Consider the following 20282-nt stretch of genomic DNA (forward strand, 5'->3'; position numbering starts at 1 on the left):
ATATTTGTCATGACCAGAGTGCAATCAGGGGGAACATTACAGCCACATCGCATTCAAAATTGGCAGATAGTGTTTTGCCCCGAGAGAATCATCATTAGTAACACTCGACGCTCAGCAGTCAATGCATGTCTCTCGCAAATAGTGTTTTGAAAACCTCTTAAGAGCAGCCCTAAACTTCACTTTAAGTGGAATGTTATCAGAGATAAGAAATAAATCTAAGAGAAATCTACCCTCTGTGTCCAAGGATTATCAGAATTAAACATCCAGTTCCTTTGAGAATAGAATTGAAGATGATAGTTTGATATCCTTGAATGACTACACAGAAAATCTAAATCAATTCATCTGGGGGGGTAAAGAGTGACAGTAATTGAGTTATCCCGGCTTTGAGTCAAGGAGGAGTGATTTAAAAACACACCATAAATGCAAAGCAGTCATTTTAAAAAGCTTGGCTGGCAGGCTAATACATGAAAATCCAAAGCAAGTTGGTAATAAAGAGCATCAATGAAAGCACAACAGTTACGGATCATTTGAGTGTTGTTGAAGAGGAAGTTTAGCCAGAGTTATCCATCAGTTTCATATGAAAGAAAAGTAACTTTTAGTAAACACAGCAGACAGCAATTACACTATTCACTGTAGTGTCCATCATACACTGTAACAAAAGCCATTTCATTCAACTCAACCTGACTTGTTAATAAGTAAGTTAAACTAAATACTTGGTTCCATCCTCTGATTGCTTGTTCTAATGTAACATTTACAGTCAGCCATTATGAAAATAAGTATGGACAAGGCTGGTGATATTCTTTTATTTTCTTGTTGTCAACAAATCCCATGAAAAGACCAGAGCCAAACGTGTGTCAGTCCGTCTCTCGATGCTTTCTGACTTAGAGTCTGTGGCTCTCATCCCCAAGCTCATTGGTTCCTACTGACGACATCAATCTTTGACTACGGTACATATAGCAGGAAACAAATATCTGCTATACAGATATAGTGGAGTGATGGCGTCCTGAGCACAGAATGGATTAACGCTCCCTCTGTGTGTGCTGTAATCTTAGCTTCTCTGTTCTTGGTTTTGATTGCCTGTCCAGCCGTGCGTGCATGATAGTGCACGTGTCTGTGAAAAAACATAGCTTATTCCACGTACGATCTGTGAGAGCTGTGTTGAGGCAATCCTAGTCAGCTGTTTGTTTTTTTCCTCCAGTATTTCGAGTACAGCCCCTTTAAAGATTCTGTAGTTTATAGGTAATGTTACTGAAAGAGGAGGAAATAGAGGAAATAAATTTCTTGGGGACTATTTTCAGCAGCGGATGAATACACATTTGGTTCTCTAGTGAGTATCCATGGCAGATGTGCATCATAAGTGTTAGCATGAATACATAAAAAAAACATAGAAAAATTAGTAATCGTAGTGGACTGAGACCAAAATGACCAATTAGGCGACTAATCAACTGGGGGCAGCCCTAGTAATAAAGGGACATATCAGTCAGTGCGACAGTATGGCTCACTGATGTGTTTTAATAGTTAACAATGTGTTTTTTTAGACAACAATGACTCAGAGGAATGAGATATCTCAAGTATTGGATACACAGAATATACTGAACTTGTTAGTAGTAAGAAAAACATAGACGCTATTGATGAAAGTCACTTGTGAATTTGTTTTAAAATGTGTTATTTAGAAAATGTTAAGTTGATTTGACTAAAATGTGTCTAATTACACTGACTCAACTCACTAATAACAATATGCTGATTTCACTGAACTGATTATGAGATTTCACGGTGTTTGGAGGCACAAGGTGTCAAAGCAAAACTCTGTAATCCAAATTAACTTCCACATGTTATTGTCATCAGTTTCTGCACATCAGCGTTCTGGAAGTTGCACTTTCCCATCTCCACCAACAGCAGGTGTTTGTCTGTTCCAGCCAACATGACACGTCTTCCCTTCACCATGCAGGTAGCACCGCTCATACTAATTTCAAGGAGATTCTTCCTGTTTGATACTGTGTTATAGCATGCGTTCACAGTTGGAAGGATTTTTTTTTTTCCTCTGCATGCACACACACACACACACACACACTCACACACACACACACACACACACACACACACACACACACACACAACACGTACAGGCTTACACATGCCAACACATTGTCTAAAAGTCCAAAAGAGTTTTATTTTCTTTAACTCAAAGCCGAGACCCCAGCCAAAGCAAATAAAGCCCCCCGAAACACTCAAGCATCTGTGGCCCTGAGGGAGTCTCTGCACACTTAGCAGAGGCATCTGATACAACAAGGCAAACACTTCATAGTCAACAGCTAACACTCCGGGGCGATGATATACTGTAGAGCATCACGCTGCAATTTATCTGCACACGGTTGCCATGCAAACACACACGTAATTATGAGGGATTAGAGGAAGTGGAGGGAAGGAGAGGCAGAGGGCAGAGTGGGTGATGAGCGCTGGGGCCAGAATGTAAAATAGTCCACATGCACACACACAGACACACACACAGACAGACACACACACACACACACACACACACACACACACACACACACACAGAGAAAGGAAGAATGTCAGCTGGGTTAGGTTTATGTAGAAAGTGAGTGGTATGGATAGAAATGATGTAATATAGAAAAGTAACGCACACCATGGGTTGTAGTGAGGTGCTGATCAATGGAGGTAGACTTTTCAACAAAAAAACGTTTCGGCCCTCAGACCTTCAAATCAACAAAAAAGACATATTCACAAATACTATATAGGCCACACCCTAGTTACACATCTGATGTCGATTAGATAATCATGTAGCATCACTGGGGTAAAAAACCATAACTATTATTACTAAAACAACAAGGTTTAACACTATGTAGAGAGATGTCAATTTCATATTAGAATGTTTGAAAATACAGAAAGATTCTAACAGACATATAGCAGAGGTTACAACGTCAGTTTTGGATGAACATCATTAACAACTTTTTCTAGACATCCAATAAACAATCCAATAAATAAAGGTGCATTACAAAAAACATTTCATATTGTTGATTTGAAGAAGGGCCGAAATGATGACATAAGGAGTTTAGTCAGTGGATTTACTGGTCAGCAACACCAGACGGAAGCACAGATCCTCGGTGGCATTCAGGAAGCATCGCAGCACTGCATTTCACTTGTAAATCAATTCACAAATACCTCTAAGCTTAATGGCACAGAAAGTTGGTCCTTTCACCAGCAATTACTGCTGGCTGGCGGCGGCAGAGGCTATCGATGACCATTTCATACAGAAGCTCCCGTGAACCCGCTCGTGGCAGCACTACTCACCGGTTTATCAGTGAAGGGGGTCGACTCAGAGGGCGCCATGTCGTAGTAGGGAGGCTGGAGGGGAAGCTTCTGCATTTCCTCCTCCTTGTCCAGATGGACGACCTGCAGGAAACACAGAGAGCTCAGCAAAAAGTCTACAAACCAGGCAGGTCGGATGGATACCTCTGTGCTTTGCAACAATGCTGGTTGAGGCTGTAGAGATTGGGCAACAGTTTCATAATAATAATATTAATAATAATAATAATGTATTAATCCCCAGGGGGGAAATTACAGTGTTTTCACTCTGTTGTTGGAACACACTACACACAGGCTTGAAATATACACATACTCAGGTCCTATACATGAAGTAATGGAGAGATGTCAGAGTGACGGGGCTGCGAGTGCTGGATAAGCACCCCGAGCAGTTTGGGGTTCGATGCCTTGCTTAAGAGCACCTTCGCAGTGCCCAGGAGGTGAACTGGCATCTCTTCAGCTACCAGTCCACATGCCGTACTTTGGTCCGTACAAGGACTTGAACCAATATGTTTTAACTACGGGATGTGTGCAACACTTTATGTGCAATCTATTGTTGTGACTATAGCTGGGCGATATGGAGAAAATCAAATATCACAATATTTTTGACCAAATACATCGATGTCCATATTTTGCGGCAGTATTGTAGGGTCGACAATTGGTGCTTTCACAAAATATTAACACAATGAGAATTTAGATTAATAATCATCAGTAATGTGGATATAATGACTAAGTAGGTAAAGGCAAATAATAGAACAGCTAGAACAGTCTGGTGAGTTCAGAAAATGACATCACTTTACTGTAATGCAGCTCTTTAAAACCAGGAAAAGACAACACTTGTGTCCTATTAAAATATTACGATATCCTAGTTTAAGACGGTATCTAGCCTCATATATCGATAACGATATTGATATAATATTGATATATTGCCCAGCCCTAGCTGTGACTGCTACAATTGGTGTTGTATTGTTTTGTTTATAACTCTCAAGGCATTATTTATTATTTATTTATTTATTTTATATTCATATAATATAAAATGCTTCAGTTGTTTAATGTTTTTAATGTTTTTGTGTATTTTGTGTTTGTGTGTATACTGTATGTGGTTGTACTGCTGCCTGTCTTGGCCAGGACACTCTTAAAGAAGAGATTTTTAATCTTAATGAGTCTTTTCCTGGTTAAATAAAGGTAAAATAAAAATAATTTCTGTGCGAGTCCAAAAGGGACAATAAAGTATATGGTATCGTTTTGCAATCCTCACCCAGATTATCTTTTTAGCGCATCGCTGAAAACTGTTGCATGTACATTAGTTCCAGCAGCAGAACGTAATGTGGAAAAGTTGTTTTTTGACTTCATTAGCTGACACTTGTTTTCCAGTGCTAATAAGATGAAACAAGATCTGAAGTCTGACAAGGAATGCATCTTGACAACAGTTTGAACTCTAGTCGTTCGGCTGAACTCTCCATGTGCGTCAAAGTTGTTTTGTCAAATGAATCGCTTCCATGTCATGCAAAGACATGATGCAAACTTCTGAAATAGTGGAGCAGAAATGTAAAGCTGCGAGAGCTAGCTGTGCTACACAAACCACTGAAGGAAAGAACTGCAGGGAGTTGAATTCCTACATGAAGGTGACATGTGATTACAAAAACAGATACGCTGCAGATTAATTACAGCTGGGCAAACACAGCTTGTCAATATATGGACGTGGCTCCTTGAAACCACCTTTATGTTATTTGTGAAATATTATCTTGCTTTCTTTTTACTGGAAAAACCAAAACATGAACATATGAAGAATGTTCAACAGTATCACAAACTAGACATCCTGTCTTGATGTAAACTCCCAGTTAACTTCTGTTCAGAGGCATGAAACCATTAAAAGAAACCTGCAAAATATTTAAATTTGGATTCATCCACCAGCAAATATGCCTTTGAATGGAGCTTTTCTACAACTGTGCCTTGGCTTTGTCATATTCCAGAGGAATATCTGCTGCTCAGTGTTTGAGGACTTAAAGCTGGACTGCAGATAGAACTTTTACATTTAAAGAGAGCGATGGAAGAGTCTTTAATGTGTCAAATGTGTGTTATGTGCGCTAAGTGATATGCTCAGAAAGATACATACTGGAGGCTGCTATTTCAGTCGAAACATTTTCAAAGTGTTGAACATAACAACAAACAGGAGGTCTCACACCATGAAACTACACTTACACAAGTTTTGCAACCCAAGGATCTTTTTTTGAAAGAGGAGTTGAAAAAAAGGGATGACAACATTCATGACAGGTTTCTATTTTTCCGTTCAGCAGAATAGTCAGGGCCTAAGCTAAGCCATATATCTAGGGTCCTCACTCTGAAATTCAAAGTGCAGCTGCAGTATTTGGTTTTCTGCAGCATAACGGAAGCAGTGTGTGTGTGTGTGTGTGTGTGTGTGTGTGTGTGTGTGTGTGTGTGTAGGGGGGGAATTTTCCTTCAACAGGTTCCCATCGGTTTTAAACTTTCCGCGCAGCATGCCCCTAATTGATCTGTCAAACTCAACCATGCTAAAGTTTGACGATGCTGACAGCAGAGTACCTTTCCAGTGCTTTTAAGGTGGATGTTCACAACAGGCTCTATACACCTTTCATTACATGAAGGAATTACTTCATGTTGTTGTAATGGCAAATGAATGCCTTCATTGAACATTTGTCAGACCTGCACCTTGCACAATGAAAAGAAGTAAAAGTGAGTGAAAGAAATCAACGTCGCCCAGAACAAATGAAGTTATGAATGTAATAAAGGTGAGATTCATATAATAGATGTTGAACAATGCATTTTCTCTCTGCGCCTCTGTGCTGTGTAATTTGAGGGATCAAAAGGCTGCCAAATGCTGTCCCTACTTTTTTTCTCACAATCAGAAATAGCTGTCCATATGGTTAGGTTGGGGTGAGCTTTTCCATTCATATTACATCAAAATGTGAAAAATGTAATAGCTGAGTGGTAGAACGGTGAGCTGAGCACCAGACTTTATATGCAGTTAGCTGGAGGAAAGGTTTGTTCGGAGCATAAAGACATCAGCCTCCTGGATGCTCGGCATGTGTTTGGCTCGGTTTGGGTCCATCTCAAAGTGGCATACCCCAAGTGTTGTGATGCAGCAAGCGCAGATGTTGATGCTTTGGCTGTGTGGACGGTTTTGCTCTGTGCACTGGGCAATGATAAAATCAGGATGCTGCCAATTACTCCAGGCCAGCCGAGTCACCTAGCAACCTATTCTGAAATAAAGCTGTAATATCCAACTTTTTTAAACTTCCAATTTCAGTAATAGGGTATACTGCATTACCTGTTACTTGTCCCTGTGGCCCTTTAATAGAAAACAAATCCTAATATTTGGGTTTTCGCGGATGTCCAGGGTGTTTTGGTCAGAACTGTGCTATAGCAGCCACAGCAATAACACATTATTCAGAAAACAGAAAGTAAGCAAAAGTTTGTCTTTGTAAGTTAAAAGTTAATTATTTATCCTTGGCATGAGTAGCAAGAGTAGCTTGTAGCTTGTCGCAAGAGTAGCCTTGATCCCCCATCCAGCACTCCCCTAAATGTGGCAAATATTTTCATACATTTTTAACACCACCTCTATCCCCAAATAGGTGATAATATGTGCAGCGATAAATAAAATGTGGGTTAACACTAAATGAGTATTCTTGCGTTTATTGTTAGTCTTTTGTAGAACCAAACCTATGGAGGGCTGACTAAAGACACTTTTCTGGTTTATCATTTAACCTTGTAGCTCAGATTATCATAACTAAAGCCCTATTCGCACTGGATTAGTATTACCTGGTGGCCTCTAGTCATTTGTAATAATTACGTAGGTTGTCTGTGATCTTAATCCCGCGAATGACCTACCATAGGACCAAGGTCCTGTAATAATATTAGTCCCGTGCGAATCAACATGTCTGTGATTTGGCAGGGTCGTATATCATTTTTTTCAAGGTTTTTATTTCCTGTGCACCTTTTTATCCATCTCGTGAAGACGGATATGGGATGGCGGGGGGCTGGGGACGCCACCTTTCATGGCCAATCGGCTTTGTCTTTTAAGCCTCTGGTAACCTCTACCGGGCTGTTCTCTGCGCTCCTCTGGGTAGCCAACTCTTGGTTCAAATTCAAGTAAAAGCAGGCTTCCCTTATCCAGTGTGAATGCGCCACAGGAAACTCAGATGTGGGGGCGGGGACTTCTAAATCACACGAGGTCCCCAGATGATACTAATCCCATGAGAATAGGGCTCAAGATAACAACTTCTTTTTACATTGGGTGTATGGGTCACTTGGAAACTGTTCCACTGTTCCGGGTGATGAATGAATGTTGAAGGTGCAGCCATTATTGTGTCATGACCTGCTGAATGAATTACAGCCACAGATACTACAAAAGCTGAACGCTTGAACCTTTAAAAAATCTTTTTGGTCACATACAGTATATTTTGTTCTGCACATGTCTACTTGTATAACAGTAATGCTTATGGTGTATGCATCGGTGAGGATTATTTATTCATGCGTGCTTTACCCATCATGTCATGAACCTGCTGTGATATTTCTTTCTTTTGCTTACTTTTTTTTTTTTCAGATGCAAGCTTGCTGAGCATGCAGCTTCTTTTAAAGCAACTACATCCATAAAATGGAAGACATTAAATCCTGTCAAGTGTCTATTACAGCCTCATCTGTCCACTAATCACCAGTGAGCGTGGCATTAGGTGCCTTGCTCATGTACTCCTCTGCAGTAGTTGTGTAGGGAGGAGAGCACATTACTTCCCCTTCTCTCCATCACCTTCTCTGCCCAGAGTTTGACCCTGGAGCAATAAAGAGTCTCACAAAGTTGGATTTAAAATCTCAGCGGTGCTGTTATGTGGTGGTCAACTCAGCGCTTAGGTGAATCTTCAATTATTCGGATTCTAATAATTGTTTTGTTCTCCACTTTATCTCCCCAATTTGGAACAGCCAATTACTTAATACTACAGTCCTTGAAAACAATAAAGGTCTGAGATCTGCAGCCTTTGCTGACTCATGCACACTGTACCCAACCTGTGATGTGTACATACAGTACTATTACATACACTACTATTGCACTTGTTTGTGCTAAACTCTAGCAGCCGCACTGGGAAGGTTGATGCAAAACCAAGAACTTCTAGGAATTGCTTTATGCAGTACTGATTCTGTGCTATTTAAGCTGCCTACAGTGTTTTCCCAAGGTGTGTGGAAGACTTAGATGCACGTATTTGGCGAGGGGTTTAGGGGTAAAAATATGCAATTTCATATCATTTTGGACCACTAGTTTTACCATGTCTGTGTCTAAAACGTTGGGAAAGCTAAAGCAGATGATGAATAAATAACACTCAAAAACCTCACAGACAAAACTTGCTTAAGAAATCAACTGGGGACCGACTTACAATCATTAGATCTGAGAAAATTAATTTAGCTAGTTTTTATGCTCACATTGGTTTTACATTCATTCAGCTCAGTTGGTGCCAAAAATGGCTTGGGTGCAGCGCCTAAGTATTATAAAGGTAGGGAAAACCAGACCTTCCTACAAAGCGCGCTGGAGGAAGGTCTGGCTAGTCCACACAGCACGGAGCAACGCTGCCTCTGCAAAATAGCCTCGGGAAGGAACTTGTTTGGATGGAACATGTGTACGTTCAAAAGCGTTTTGTTCATGCAACTGCTCCAAACTCTGCATGTCTGTCCAACAAAACTGTCCCACTTAACACAGGTTTTTGCGAAAGTGTGAGTGTTTTTCCTTTTCGCACCAGATCAGTGATCTGAGAATACTGCTATATCTCTTGACCCAATATGAATCAGGTTGATTATAACGCACACAGTGTTCAATCCAGAAACAAAAACTGCTTCCCAGCACAAACAACAAGATACTTATTAATATTAATGCTGCAGTGTGAGGTCAGTATTTATATGTCAAAGATGACCCACTTACCATTACTTTACTTATTAAGAGAGAAATTAATTAGCTTCAGATTGGTAATTACGGTACATGTTACTGGCTTCACTCGGAGAATGAGACATTTCTATACTTAGATATTGAAGCTGTAACTTGGTTGTTAAAGGAAGTCTGTGACGAGAGGACGAGAAACACTCGGGCAGCTTTATGGGATGAGAAAGAATAGCCCTTTCTCACTAAAACATTTCACTGGATTCCCATAAATATCTTTGGACCATAAAGTGATATAGAATAAAATCCATTTTCAAGAAGAAGAAAAGATAAAGCTATCATACATATAGTATGATAGCTGTCTCATGAACATAATTGTGCATGTTCTGAGCATAAACTGAGTATAATGATGGACGGCTTGACAGCTCCCCAAAAGTGAAGCCAATGAAATGAGTGAGCCAAACTGAAAAATCAAAGCACACGTCAAATACATTTTTCTCAAAGATGCTTTCTTTCATTTTAGGTAGTTCTGATCACGCCGATGTTTGTTGGTTGGTTTTTATTAGTTATTAGAAACCTCATGATTGACAGGTGTGATTGACTTGTGATTGGTCGGGCGGGCGTATGGGCGGGACTTCGATACTGCTCAATTACTAATGCACTAGTGTTGCATTTCCTCCAAAGCGCTGCAGAGGAAGGTCTGGCTAGTCCACACAGCATTCCTGAATGGGAGAAAAACGTGCTCTGGTTTATTGGCATTTCTTTAAACCAATCACAATCGTCTTGCGCGGCGCTAAGCGCTGGACGGAGCCACGGTGCCTCTGCAAAATAGCCTCGGGAAGGAACTTGTTTTGGTGGAACATACTTCAAAAGTATTTTTAGTTGTGCAACAGAAAACTCAGATTGGACAGATAGTCTAGCTAGCTGTCTGGATTTACCCTGCAGAGATCTGAGGAGCAGTTAACCGTAGTCCTCATAAGCCCATCAGAGTTTAAAATTGCGAAATGAATGACATACGGTGAAATTTTAACCGGCAACAGAGCAATCCCGGAAATGAAAGGTCGTGGATATAGACTACTACTGCGCAGTCTCTGGCTCCGAAATTATACAAAATGGCAGCACCCGTATCTGGGATACTTTGGCTTCACTTTTGTACAGTGGGAGGCAGTGGAGATGCGTCCATCTTTATATACAGTCTATGGTTCTGACTTGGTTTTCATGCATTTTTTAAAAATGCTTAAATTGGCAACATTTCACTCAAAAGTGTGACAAAGTGGCAAGAACGTGAGACAGAAATCTGGAAAGTTCTCAGACTTTGTGTCAGAACAGCCAGAGTGGACAAGATTAAGAAAAGAGGAGGAGATGCAGGAAGCTCTTACCTGGATGTCATCGGATGTCAGGTGTCCCTTCATGTCACTGTTCTTCTTTTTAGGCGGGGGAGGGGCTGGCTTGTGGGCGGGTGGGAGGTCGGTCCTGTTAAGAGAGCGAGAAGATAACATGACACTCAGCACAGTAAGGGATCGCCACTCTTCACGTCCCTCACCTACTACAGCACTCTATAATGAGAAGTCCTGCCTGCACTTGCCTTTTTCACTCTTTCCTCGGATTTTGATAGATCTGGTGTTGGTGGCTTTGTTGCGGCGGCAGCCCTTCTCCCTGCCCTTTCAAAGGCTCTCGCTGGAGAGACACTGTGCTAATGAGAGTGGGCTGTAATTGGACACTGAGGTGAGGAGATAGGGATGGGGGGAGTATAGGGGGGCAGGGAGAAGGGCATGTGTGAGTCAAGTCCTCAGGGTGGATTGAGCCTCTTTCAGAGTACCATGCGGACACACAGCCCGCCCACTGTGCAGCCACTTTTTGATTGACGTGTCGTCCTGAGCTGTGGCTCAGAGAGCTCAGCAGGCGGCTTCTGCTCTCCACCTTTCCCTGGATCCCTGGCAATAACACCCCCTAATCCCAAGGCGCCCGCCCCACCCCTCTGTGGACACACCTGGAGAAGAACAAAGCCTTGACAGCTGAACACCTGTACTTATTTACATGCTGCCATTAACAGGAACAGCACACCTATTTGCTTCACACGGAGAATGAAGTTTTCACTGGAGATAAAAAGGCCAACCCGGCACACAGTCTTGGCTATGATAATAAAAAGGGGAAATTAAATTGGGAGCGGAGAAAAGACAGCAGTAATTGAAAGCTTGATGTTGGAATTGTTTGAAGTGCATCTGGATAATTATTTCAGACAAGGAAGCAGAGGGGTTGTTGCTACCAAATCGTTACAAAGAAAACCCCTTCCCTGCAACACGCTGGCAGTCAGATGTCATCTGCTGCATTCTGACATGATATCAGGAGTGATCAAAGATAATGAAGTGGAGCACAGACACTGAGCTGTGTACCTACATGCATTATCTCCGGCTCCTCCTGCCTCCCATTCGCACTGGTTCACATCCTTATTGAATAACATGACCTTTCCACAAGGCCAAGCCGGCGTTTTAATGTGCAGAAAATGTGTGCATGAGTGCACCTCTTAACTCTTTCTTTCACGCTCATTATTTCCAGTCCGTATCACCTTGTCTCTAGACAGGGCTGCCGTGCCACTGCCAGATTCATGTGGCACCCTCTTCAGCCTGCCTGCAGCATAGAGGCACAGCAAACACACAGAAAGACACCACACAGTAACCTCTGCTGTCGCAGATCCTTCAGACGAGAGAGCATCCATTTTCTCCGAGACGGATAATTATGAGTCTTGTGGAAACGTGGTTTCCGCAGCTACAGCAGCAGCGCCCTCATTAAAAAAGTATTGTAATGCGTTGCCTATGATTGACTGGATTCTGATAGAGGTAAGAGAGAGAAAAGCTGTGACAGCCGACAAGATCATTTGCTTTCAAGAAATGCATGAGACAAAGTGTGAGTGTCAGCCTCTGCCATCCCTGTGCATACACTGAGACACCAAATTACATTTCTTTAATTAGCTGAAACGAATAGCTGATGGAAACGTCATGCTCAGACCTGTCATTTCATTAAAAGAAAATGCAGCATCATCCAACATTCAACACAATATTTATTGCGTTTTAAGCAGGGCTGTCAAAATGAACGCAATAATGATGAGTTATTAGATAATAACGCCACTAATTTGTGTTGATGCGCGATTAACACCCACACAATCTGTGATTTGGCAACAAATTCTCACTCTCCCATAGCGTAAAATACAGACGCTTGGTCATGTACCTTTGGTGTTTGTTATTCACGCTAAAAGTGTCGGGACTCTTGGCGTACTTTGGCGTTTGTTAATCACGCTAACAGTCTCCTTTAGTGTCGGGACTCTTGACGTCACTTTTGACGCTCTGGGTCGGGACGTATTGACTGAAAGATGGTGGGCGGGGTTACAAAATGGACGCTTCTGTGACAAACTGTATGTTTCTGTGACACGTGGGACAAGAACGGGACATAAACCCCGCTCTCCTGGATGAAAGTCCTGTTTTGTTTGACCCATCCACCACCCTAACTAACATCTTTATGCTGCATTTTGGTCTTTCATACTACTCGCTACTGTTGGATACCATACAGCGGATGCAGAGAACCCCCCTCCCCTTGGCCAAAGGCAAACCACGCTGGATAGTTTACAACGGAGACGCCTGGACAACTCTACAAGAAACACACTTTTAACAGCGATAGCTAAATGGGTAGCTACAGCTTGCAGGCCAATAAAATTGTAGAGGACGAGGGTCTGCTTGACATAATTTGCAACGCATCCAACGCCTGCACGTATGAGTTGCCTTCGAGAGCCACCACTGACAGTATTTGTCATTGTTTTGGAGGGTTGCAACAGTAATAAACATTTGCATGAAGTAAGCATTTAATTCTTATTTGTATCTGCTCTCATGTTGATAAGAGCATTAAAAACCTGAAAAATATCCCTTTTTAAAGTACATTTCGAGCAGATAAAAAATGTGTGATTAATTTGCGATTAATCGCGAGCTAACTATGGACTACCATGCGATTAATCGCCATTAAATATTTGAATCAACTGACAGCCCTAGTTTTGAGGCGAATCAGTTGCACATCTTCACGTTGGAATCATTCAAGCAGGATGAAATCATACCATGTTTATATATAATACAGCATTTGCATTCAGAGCCTGCCGCATTTTCATAAGACCTTCGATGATTGCATTTCGTTGCACATTATGTGAAAGAGCCTGTTCAAATAGGTTGTGTGTTGGGGGGCACCCATATGCAGAGTGGGTTTATCAAATCTGACCCGACATGAAGAAACTCCCTCGTCTCATGACTATGACCCAGCAGCCACCACTTCCTCCCTGTCATAGCTCCCTTTTCTTGATTGAATTCAGCTACGTCTGTAATCACGTTAAGCACAAACAGCAGCCTCAGGAGACCGTCAGTGTGTACGCTGTCACTGCGGCTTGACACAGTAGCAGGAAAACAGAGTCAAAAGTACCGTCAGTGTTTAATGAAGTGGCATGAGTGCAGAGCACACAAACATACAGTATAGCTGTGTGCTCAAGCTGTGTCCCAATTCCATACGACAGACTAACACTGTAAAGCACTCATCTTTAAAATAATCTGTCTGTTAGTGTGCAAGACAATAATGCCCTGTCTTTTACTGGAAGTAATACATGAAGAAACACTATTGCTAACTGAACTTTTTTTTTTTTTTAAAAAAGGGGAAGCTAAATGTTTTTTCCAAAGACTTGCTATTTGATGTTTTGTTTTCCGAGATGCTCCTGAAGCTGTCTCATCTCAATCTGCAATTCGTTTTCATCTCTCCGGCTGTGTGAAGCTCCTTTCTTTGCTGGGAGTGTTGCATGCTGACATCATTGACTGTATCTAAAGGATAACTCCAGTTTATTCTAACCTGGTTATGATTTTCTTACTTCCGGCCATCATTTCTATCAATTATGATGCTGATGACCTCCCCAATGTAATTGCTGAGATCTGCTAAAACGACATTGTCACAAGTACCATGTGCCAAGAAACAAGTGGTCAGGTGATCAGACTTTTTTTTTTTTAAACAAGCCAACAATTTGGCCACATTCTCTAAACCACAGGACATAGAACTGAAAGTGAACAGCTATGGATATTACGGTAGGTCATAAGTAAACCCATAATCTGTGAATGTTTACAACGGACAGTTTGGTAAATTATTCTAGCGTTGTCCTTCTTCCAAATAAGTTTGGCTACCTTGGGAGTTTTTTTTTTCTAAAACCTGTGTGATTGTCTGTCTGTTTGTGTTGCTTGGCCCATCTGATATGTATTTAATGATGTCACCATATTGTCAGATCTCAGCAGAAAACTAGGTGATGATTACTACCGATAAGGATGGATAAAGCCATAACAAACAGACCCAAGAGAAAGCAAAGCATTTTCCTCAAATATCCAATACTACATTTTGTGTTTGTTAAGATGTTCCTGAAACTGAACATTTTCCTCAACGTGTTTTAATTGTTTTCCAGCTGTGAGCAGCTTCTCCTTTTCTTGTGCAGGGCAATTTGGGGGAAAATGTCCATTGACAGAGCACTCAAAAATGGTGCAAGGTTAGTAATGCATGTGGACATCTGACTATAGTGTCATAGTGCATTGCTAATTCTAAAGCATGAACACAAACATGCTCAAACCTCAAACTCATTCTGCGGATTGCGCTTAATGTTTGCTTGAGCCGTCATTAGTCAGATGCATCTCAACTTGACCCCCCCCCTCCCGTGTGCATCTATATCTCAGCTGTGTGCCTACACACCAACTTCCTCAGAGCTGAATGGGATGCAGGCAGCGTGTGGGCGTTGTCTCTGTGAGACATAGACACTAATGAAAGCTGACAAGCACCACAGGCCTGTGGGGAGCAGAAAGCACCGGGCAGGGAACCATAAGCTACATTCAAGTTTGCAGCGTTTGCCACTCAGACATCCACCTTGAAGACCTCGCTCCGCCTCGCTCTGTTGGCTACAAAAGGCTCAGGGCAGCTTAAGGGGAGATTTAAAGGGGATAGCGAGGAGAAAACATAACTAATCCTTAAACTGAGAAGAGTAATCTGCGAGGGAAGACTTACAGCAAAAGAAAATGACAATGCACTCACGAAAGAAAAGTGAGCTTTCTATTAGGAATGCTTGCAACGACGAGGCAGAGTTAAGACGACCCTCAGTACGATGGTTAGAAAACACTCTTGCTGTCCGCTGCATGTGGGAGAAAGTGAAGTGTTGCATCCCCAGAAGCGCTTGGATTAAAAGAGCCACCATATGACCATACCGCCCCGCTCGTGGAAAACAATGTGAAGTGTTTGAGCCCGTCCTCGGGGCTCTCATTGATTTCTGTTGATCACAATCTTATTTGGCAATTTAAATGCTAATGATACTTTTAATTGCAAGACGGGATAAATGCGATTTGATCTTTGGGAGGCAATTACTTTCATGCTTTGTCTCGCTCCGATCTTTTCAAAAGGCGGACAACAATTACCCCGCAGAGCTCAGGCTTTTTTTATATTTCTCTTCACTCCTTTTCTCACAAGAGATGAAAGAACAAAACATGAATAAAACAAAATGACTTCTGTTTTTGTTCTTTGACAAGTTTATCCAAAAAAAAAGTGATTTCTGTTATTGGAAGGTTTTTGCTCTTTTTTTTGGAACATTTAACTTTGCAATTATACACACACGCGGGCCAGTTTCCAAACCTTTTTCAACACCATCGGGCATTGATGCTAGATTACATACACTGCTATACAAACCAACATGAAATTAAAAGGTGATTGATATAGACAGTTGCACTGCATGTATAACATTCTGTACAGAGGAAACCAAGCACCATTTTTTACTCATAAAAACAACAGTGAATGATTCCAATTCACAGCCAGTACAGGAAGTCCATGTTCAATGACTCAGAAAGACAAGAAAGACAATGCTACTTTGGTTACAGCTTGAAGCTAGAAGAAGGTGTCCGACAATGAGTTACCATTTATCACATTTGAAAAAGGTCTCCACACAGCAATGGTGAAAAACACACTCGTGGCCGGTGTGTAAATCAAAGGGACACACAATATACAAACAATATCTCTAGCAATCATCTTTCAAATTGTGCTTCACTTTGACTTCACTGTAGAGTCTATCAGTAATTCCAAGTGTCCTCCAAAGTCACAATGGGGCTACATTTCAGTCCTGGAAAATCATTTCCAACCGCTACGGTGGAAGGGTTTGTACCTATGTTGAGAAAACACCGTTGATGTTGTTTGCTGACGATGACATTCTGCTCACGATCCATCATCCTTTTTTAACATTCTGCATGTGATTCTTTTCAGATATTGTCGTAAAAAGGGACCAGGCAGTTGGCACCAGAGTGATTTATTCCGGCGAGTGTTTGCAACTGTGTCAATGACAGCAGCTGCACGTCAGGAACACTAGCAAGTGGATTTATTTTGCCCGGGGAATGGCACCGCGATTGGCAGCGCTTTCCGCCGTTTTTGGAGGTCATGCATCACGCTCGGGGCAAAAGACAGAGCGATGAACACATTATTCTGAGAAACATCGCTTTTTTGACAATGCCCATCTATTTTGATAATCAGTTGACTGTTGTGCCAGTGCAGCCTCTGAAGGGCCAGTGATTTATTAGGATTGACCAATTTCGAGTCGCATCATGTGCTGCTTGGTGAGGGCAAACAAGAGACGTGACTGGCGGTGCAGTCAGCCGTGTTATCAAATGGCCAGGCTTGATTAACGGCTCATCAACATGCAGAATTAAACTGGCAAAATGCTTCCCCTTTTAACCCTGTCGTCATATAAAACTATGAATTTCTCGCAGTGGTTCTCTGCATTAAAACAACCACACACACACACACACACACACACACACACACACACACGCACGCACACACACACGCACACACACACACACGCACACACACACACACACACACACACACACACACACACACACACACACACACACACATTCTGCATTCACATGATTAGACATTTAAAAAAAAATAAGTAAACAGTTTCTTCATAAGACACTGAACATGTTTGATGACATGCCACAGGAAAATGGACACAGATATTCATCTGGACAGTTTAGGCTATGAGTCACATCTCACTACGTTGAGCATTACATGCCGGGCTACAGGTAGGAAACAACAACAACAACAACAACAGTTAAACAGCACTGACACGACTATGACTCTTGTCATGCATATTTGACGACAATCATGCACACAAAGCAGGGGAGAGAGAGCAAGAGGCAGAGGGGTGGAGGTTGCACAGTGTTGTCTGTTAACAAAGACATTATCAGTGCGTTGTAGCTCATGTAAAACAAAGCCTCTATAAGTTTACAGATTCCCCTCGGATTGACAATTTGACGTACGTTCAATCTTTTAATCTCGTCGAAAATTTCCGTTCAAGCTCCCCGATCTGAAAAATACGGAAGAGGATTCTGGCCACATGTGAAAAGAAAATGTATTTGAGTTCTGAGTTTAAAGTCAGTCTGACTTTAAACTCAGAATTCTGACTTTAAACTCAGAACTTGCATATATTTATTTTTTATATGTGGCCCTAATCCTCTTCCATATTTTTTAGATCCGGGGAACATGGTGCTTTTTTTCTCAGAATTATGAGGGTTGTTTGTTTTTTTAAGTCAGAATTCTGACTTTAAACTCAATATTCTGGGAAAAAAGTCAGAAGTCTGGAAAAAACTTTTTTTTTCTGACTTTAAACTCAGAACTCAAATACAATTCTCATATGGCCCTAATCCTCTTCCGTAGATAAACCCCAAATGGAGCTGGATGTTTTATTTTAAGACTTCTAATAAAGTTGGATTTATCTTGACACGGTTTTCAACAAGTTTCATTTTAGTTGTTCGAGCTGAAAGTGTTTGTTGTTGTTGTCACGCACCACATAGAGATGTTTGAAACTCACTTCAAACGTCTCACTTTGTTGAGCGTTATCAAAAGAAAAACTGAAATTCCTCAAACATCAAGATTTTCAGATGTCAAGTCCGGTGTGAATGTGTAGTAAGTAATCGTGTCAGTGAACGCTTGGCGCTTTCGGCGCTCACAATGGTGTGCTCAAGTATGTGACTTGCAGGCCACCATTACATGCAGGTAACAGAATAGAGGATCCAGGAGGACAGGGTTCAGCGGGGGATAGACTGGGGTCAGGTGCCTCTACTTTCCTTGTGGGGGACTCTGGCTTCTCTGGAGCCTGTGTCACACAACTATCAGCCACAGCAGCAACAGCAATGCTGAGGGAGGGGAGTGGGAAACAGAGAGCAGTTACTTTGACATCACAGTGATAAAGAAAGATAGATTAGCAGGGAGGGAGAAAGAGACAGAAAGCAATGGGAGAGGTAAGAGTCGGTGTGCTTCACTTGTCTTGAAAAACATTTCTGAGAGGTAGAAGCAGTGTGCTATCTGGCTTCTGCTGCAGGGACGGAGCTAGAAGGGGGGGCACGGGGTGCCACCGGCCCCCCTGAATTATGATTGCTCCTCCGGTGTCCCTCCTCCCAATCTACTGGGCTAGAGTGCTGTCAATCTGACAATTGTGATTCACATTGGATCAGAGTACTGTCACTTGGATGCCTGTTCTGCCAATCTTCCAGCATTTGTCACATGACCAATTAATGTCTCCATGACGACTATCCAAAATGCTGATACCATGGAACCAGCACTGGAATAGTTTTTTTTTTTTTAAAGTGCTGAGCACCTGCGAGCGGCATGAGGAGTCGCCCAGGCCAGGAACCTGGCAGAGCGTCTCGCCACTGCTTGATGTTAGCATCGCTGCTTTGAATATCGAATCAATTATGAGATTCTGGAGGGGGGGGGACCTCTAAAATAAGCACTGTAATCTCATCATGTGAGTTGATTAAAGGCTCATGTGCACACCCCCAACCTCAGATCTGTTGGTAATATTCCCAGGGAGGAAGATAGCCAACCCTTGCACACACAACAGCACCATTCCCATGGGGATGTGGTTTGCATCTTGTATAGGTAGCATAGCCAAGGGCATCATGGAAACCCTGGGAACCAGGTGTTTTACACAAAGCCATTAAGCAATATTCAACTTGAATGCTTGCTTCCTTCTTTGTAGAAAACAGATTTCTTACACTTCTTCCGAAGCAGATGGCAGAGACTTTTATCACCTTTGGAGTAACACGTGAAGATAGTTTAGATTCACAAAGCTCTTTTGCTTGTTGTTTTCCTCAGCTGCATCCTCTGCAACTTCTGTTTTCCCCTCTGTGTATGGGCAGCAGCTGGCAATTGTTTAAAATTGCCATGGCCCCTGGTTTGTAGGCAGAACATAATTACCTGGTTGGCTGGAGAAAGGGCGGCAAGAGTAGAGAAAGTGGCAGAGGTACAGGGTCCTTAAATCTAGCTTTTAACAGCACTTTGACTGGCTTAAGTGATTCAACGATGCATTCATTCTAAAACACATTCTGAATTCAATTTAAATGGCCTACAAATATTGCTTTTGCAAGGTTCAGACTTTAACTACCACCTCAGCGTCAGATTTGATAGAAGCAGATCAATATCAGAATCATGTTTGAATCATTCTTCCATGCTGAACTGCATCGGGTTTTAGGTTTAGCCCAATCATCCAATCGTTGATCTCCTGTTTCAAATCAAATTCATTTGCATAATTCCACAATTTTTCTCCAAATAACATTTTCAGACAGCCCAACCTCTGGGCCTGCTGCATACTCAAAAATCTCCCAAAAAAGAAAATCTCCTTCACTTCCTGATGATGTCGTAACAATCCAACAGAGGTGAAGCTTTCCCAAGAACAGACTGCAGCACGAGCTTCTGCAATCAGTCCTGATTAAAAACAATCATGTTTTAATGGGAAATGGGCTCACTACAGCCCACATTACAATCAGGCAGACTTAATAAGTGCCGCTTCAATGATAATCATTGATTGTATCAGCAATAGTAAACTTTTTTTAAGCCTCGGTGCTATTAGATTATTTTTCATGAAGTGACCTATAGGAAAGGAGATCAGGTATTTGCAAGGCCGCCAAATTTGGGGCCCGCGGTCCAAGTTTGGCCCGTGCTCCCTTTGTTTTTGGCCTGCCAT

The 20282-nt window shown here is 41.9% G+C and overlaps 1 protein-coding gene across 2 annotated transcripts in view; it reads right to left on the minus strand.

The window, feature by feature from the left end:
• The window catches only part of nectin1b (nectin cell adhesion molecule 1b), a 184935-nt gene that overhangs the window by 22789 nt on the left and 141864 nt on the right, over positions 1-20282 (minus strand). The window contains exons 7-9 of one of the 2 annotated variants that reach the window (XM_031287069.2): positions 18385-18453; positions 10600-10693; positions 3313-3414 (exon numbers count right to left, since the gene is read on the minus strand). In XM_031287069.2, coding sequence (XP_031142929.1) covers positions 3313-3414; positions 10600-10693; positions 18385-18453 — 265 coding nt within the window. The remainder of the gene's footprint in view (positions 1-3312; positions 3415-10599; positions 10694-18384; positions 18454-20282) is intronic. The other variant, XM_031287070.2, reaches the window with a different exon arrangement.

Source organism: Sander lucioperca, chromosome 5 (assembly GCF_008315115.2).
Source record: "Sander lucioperca isolate FBNREF2018 chromosome 5, SLUC_FBN_1.2, whole genome shotgun sequence".
Classification (NCBI taxonomy): Eukaryota; Metazoa; Chordata; class Actinopteri; order Perciformes; family Percidae; genus Sander; species Sander lucioperca.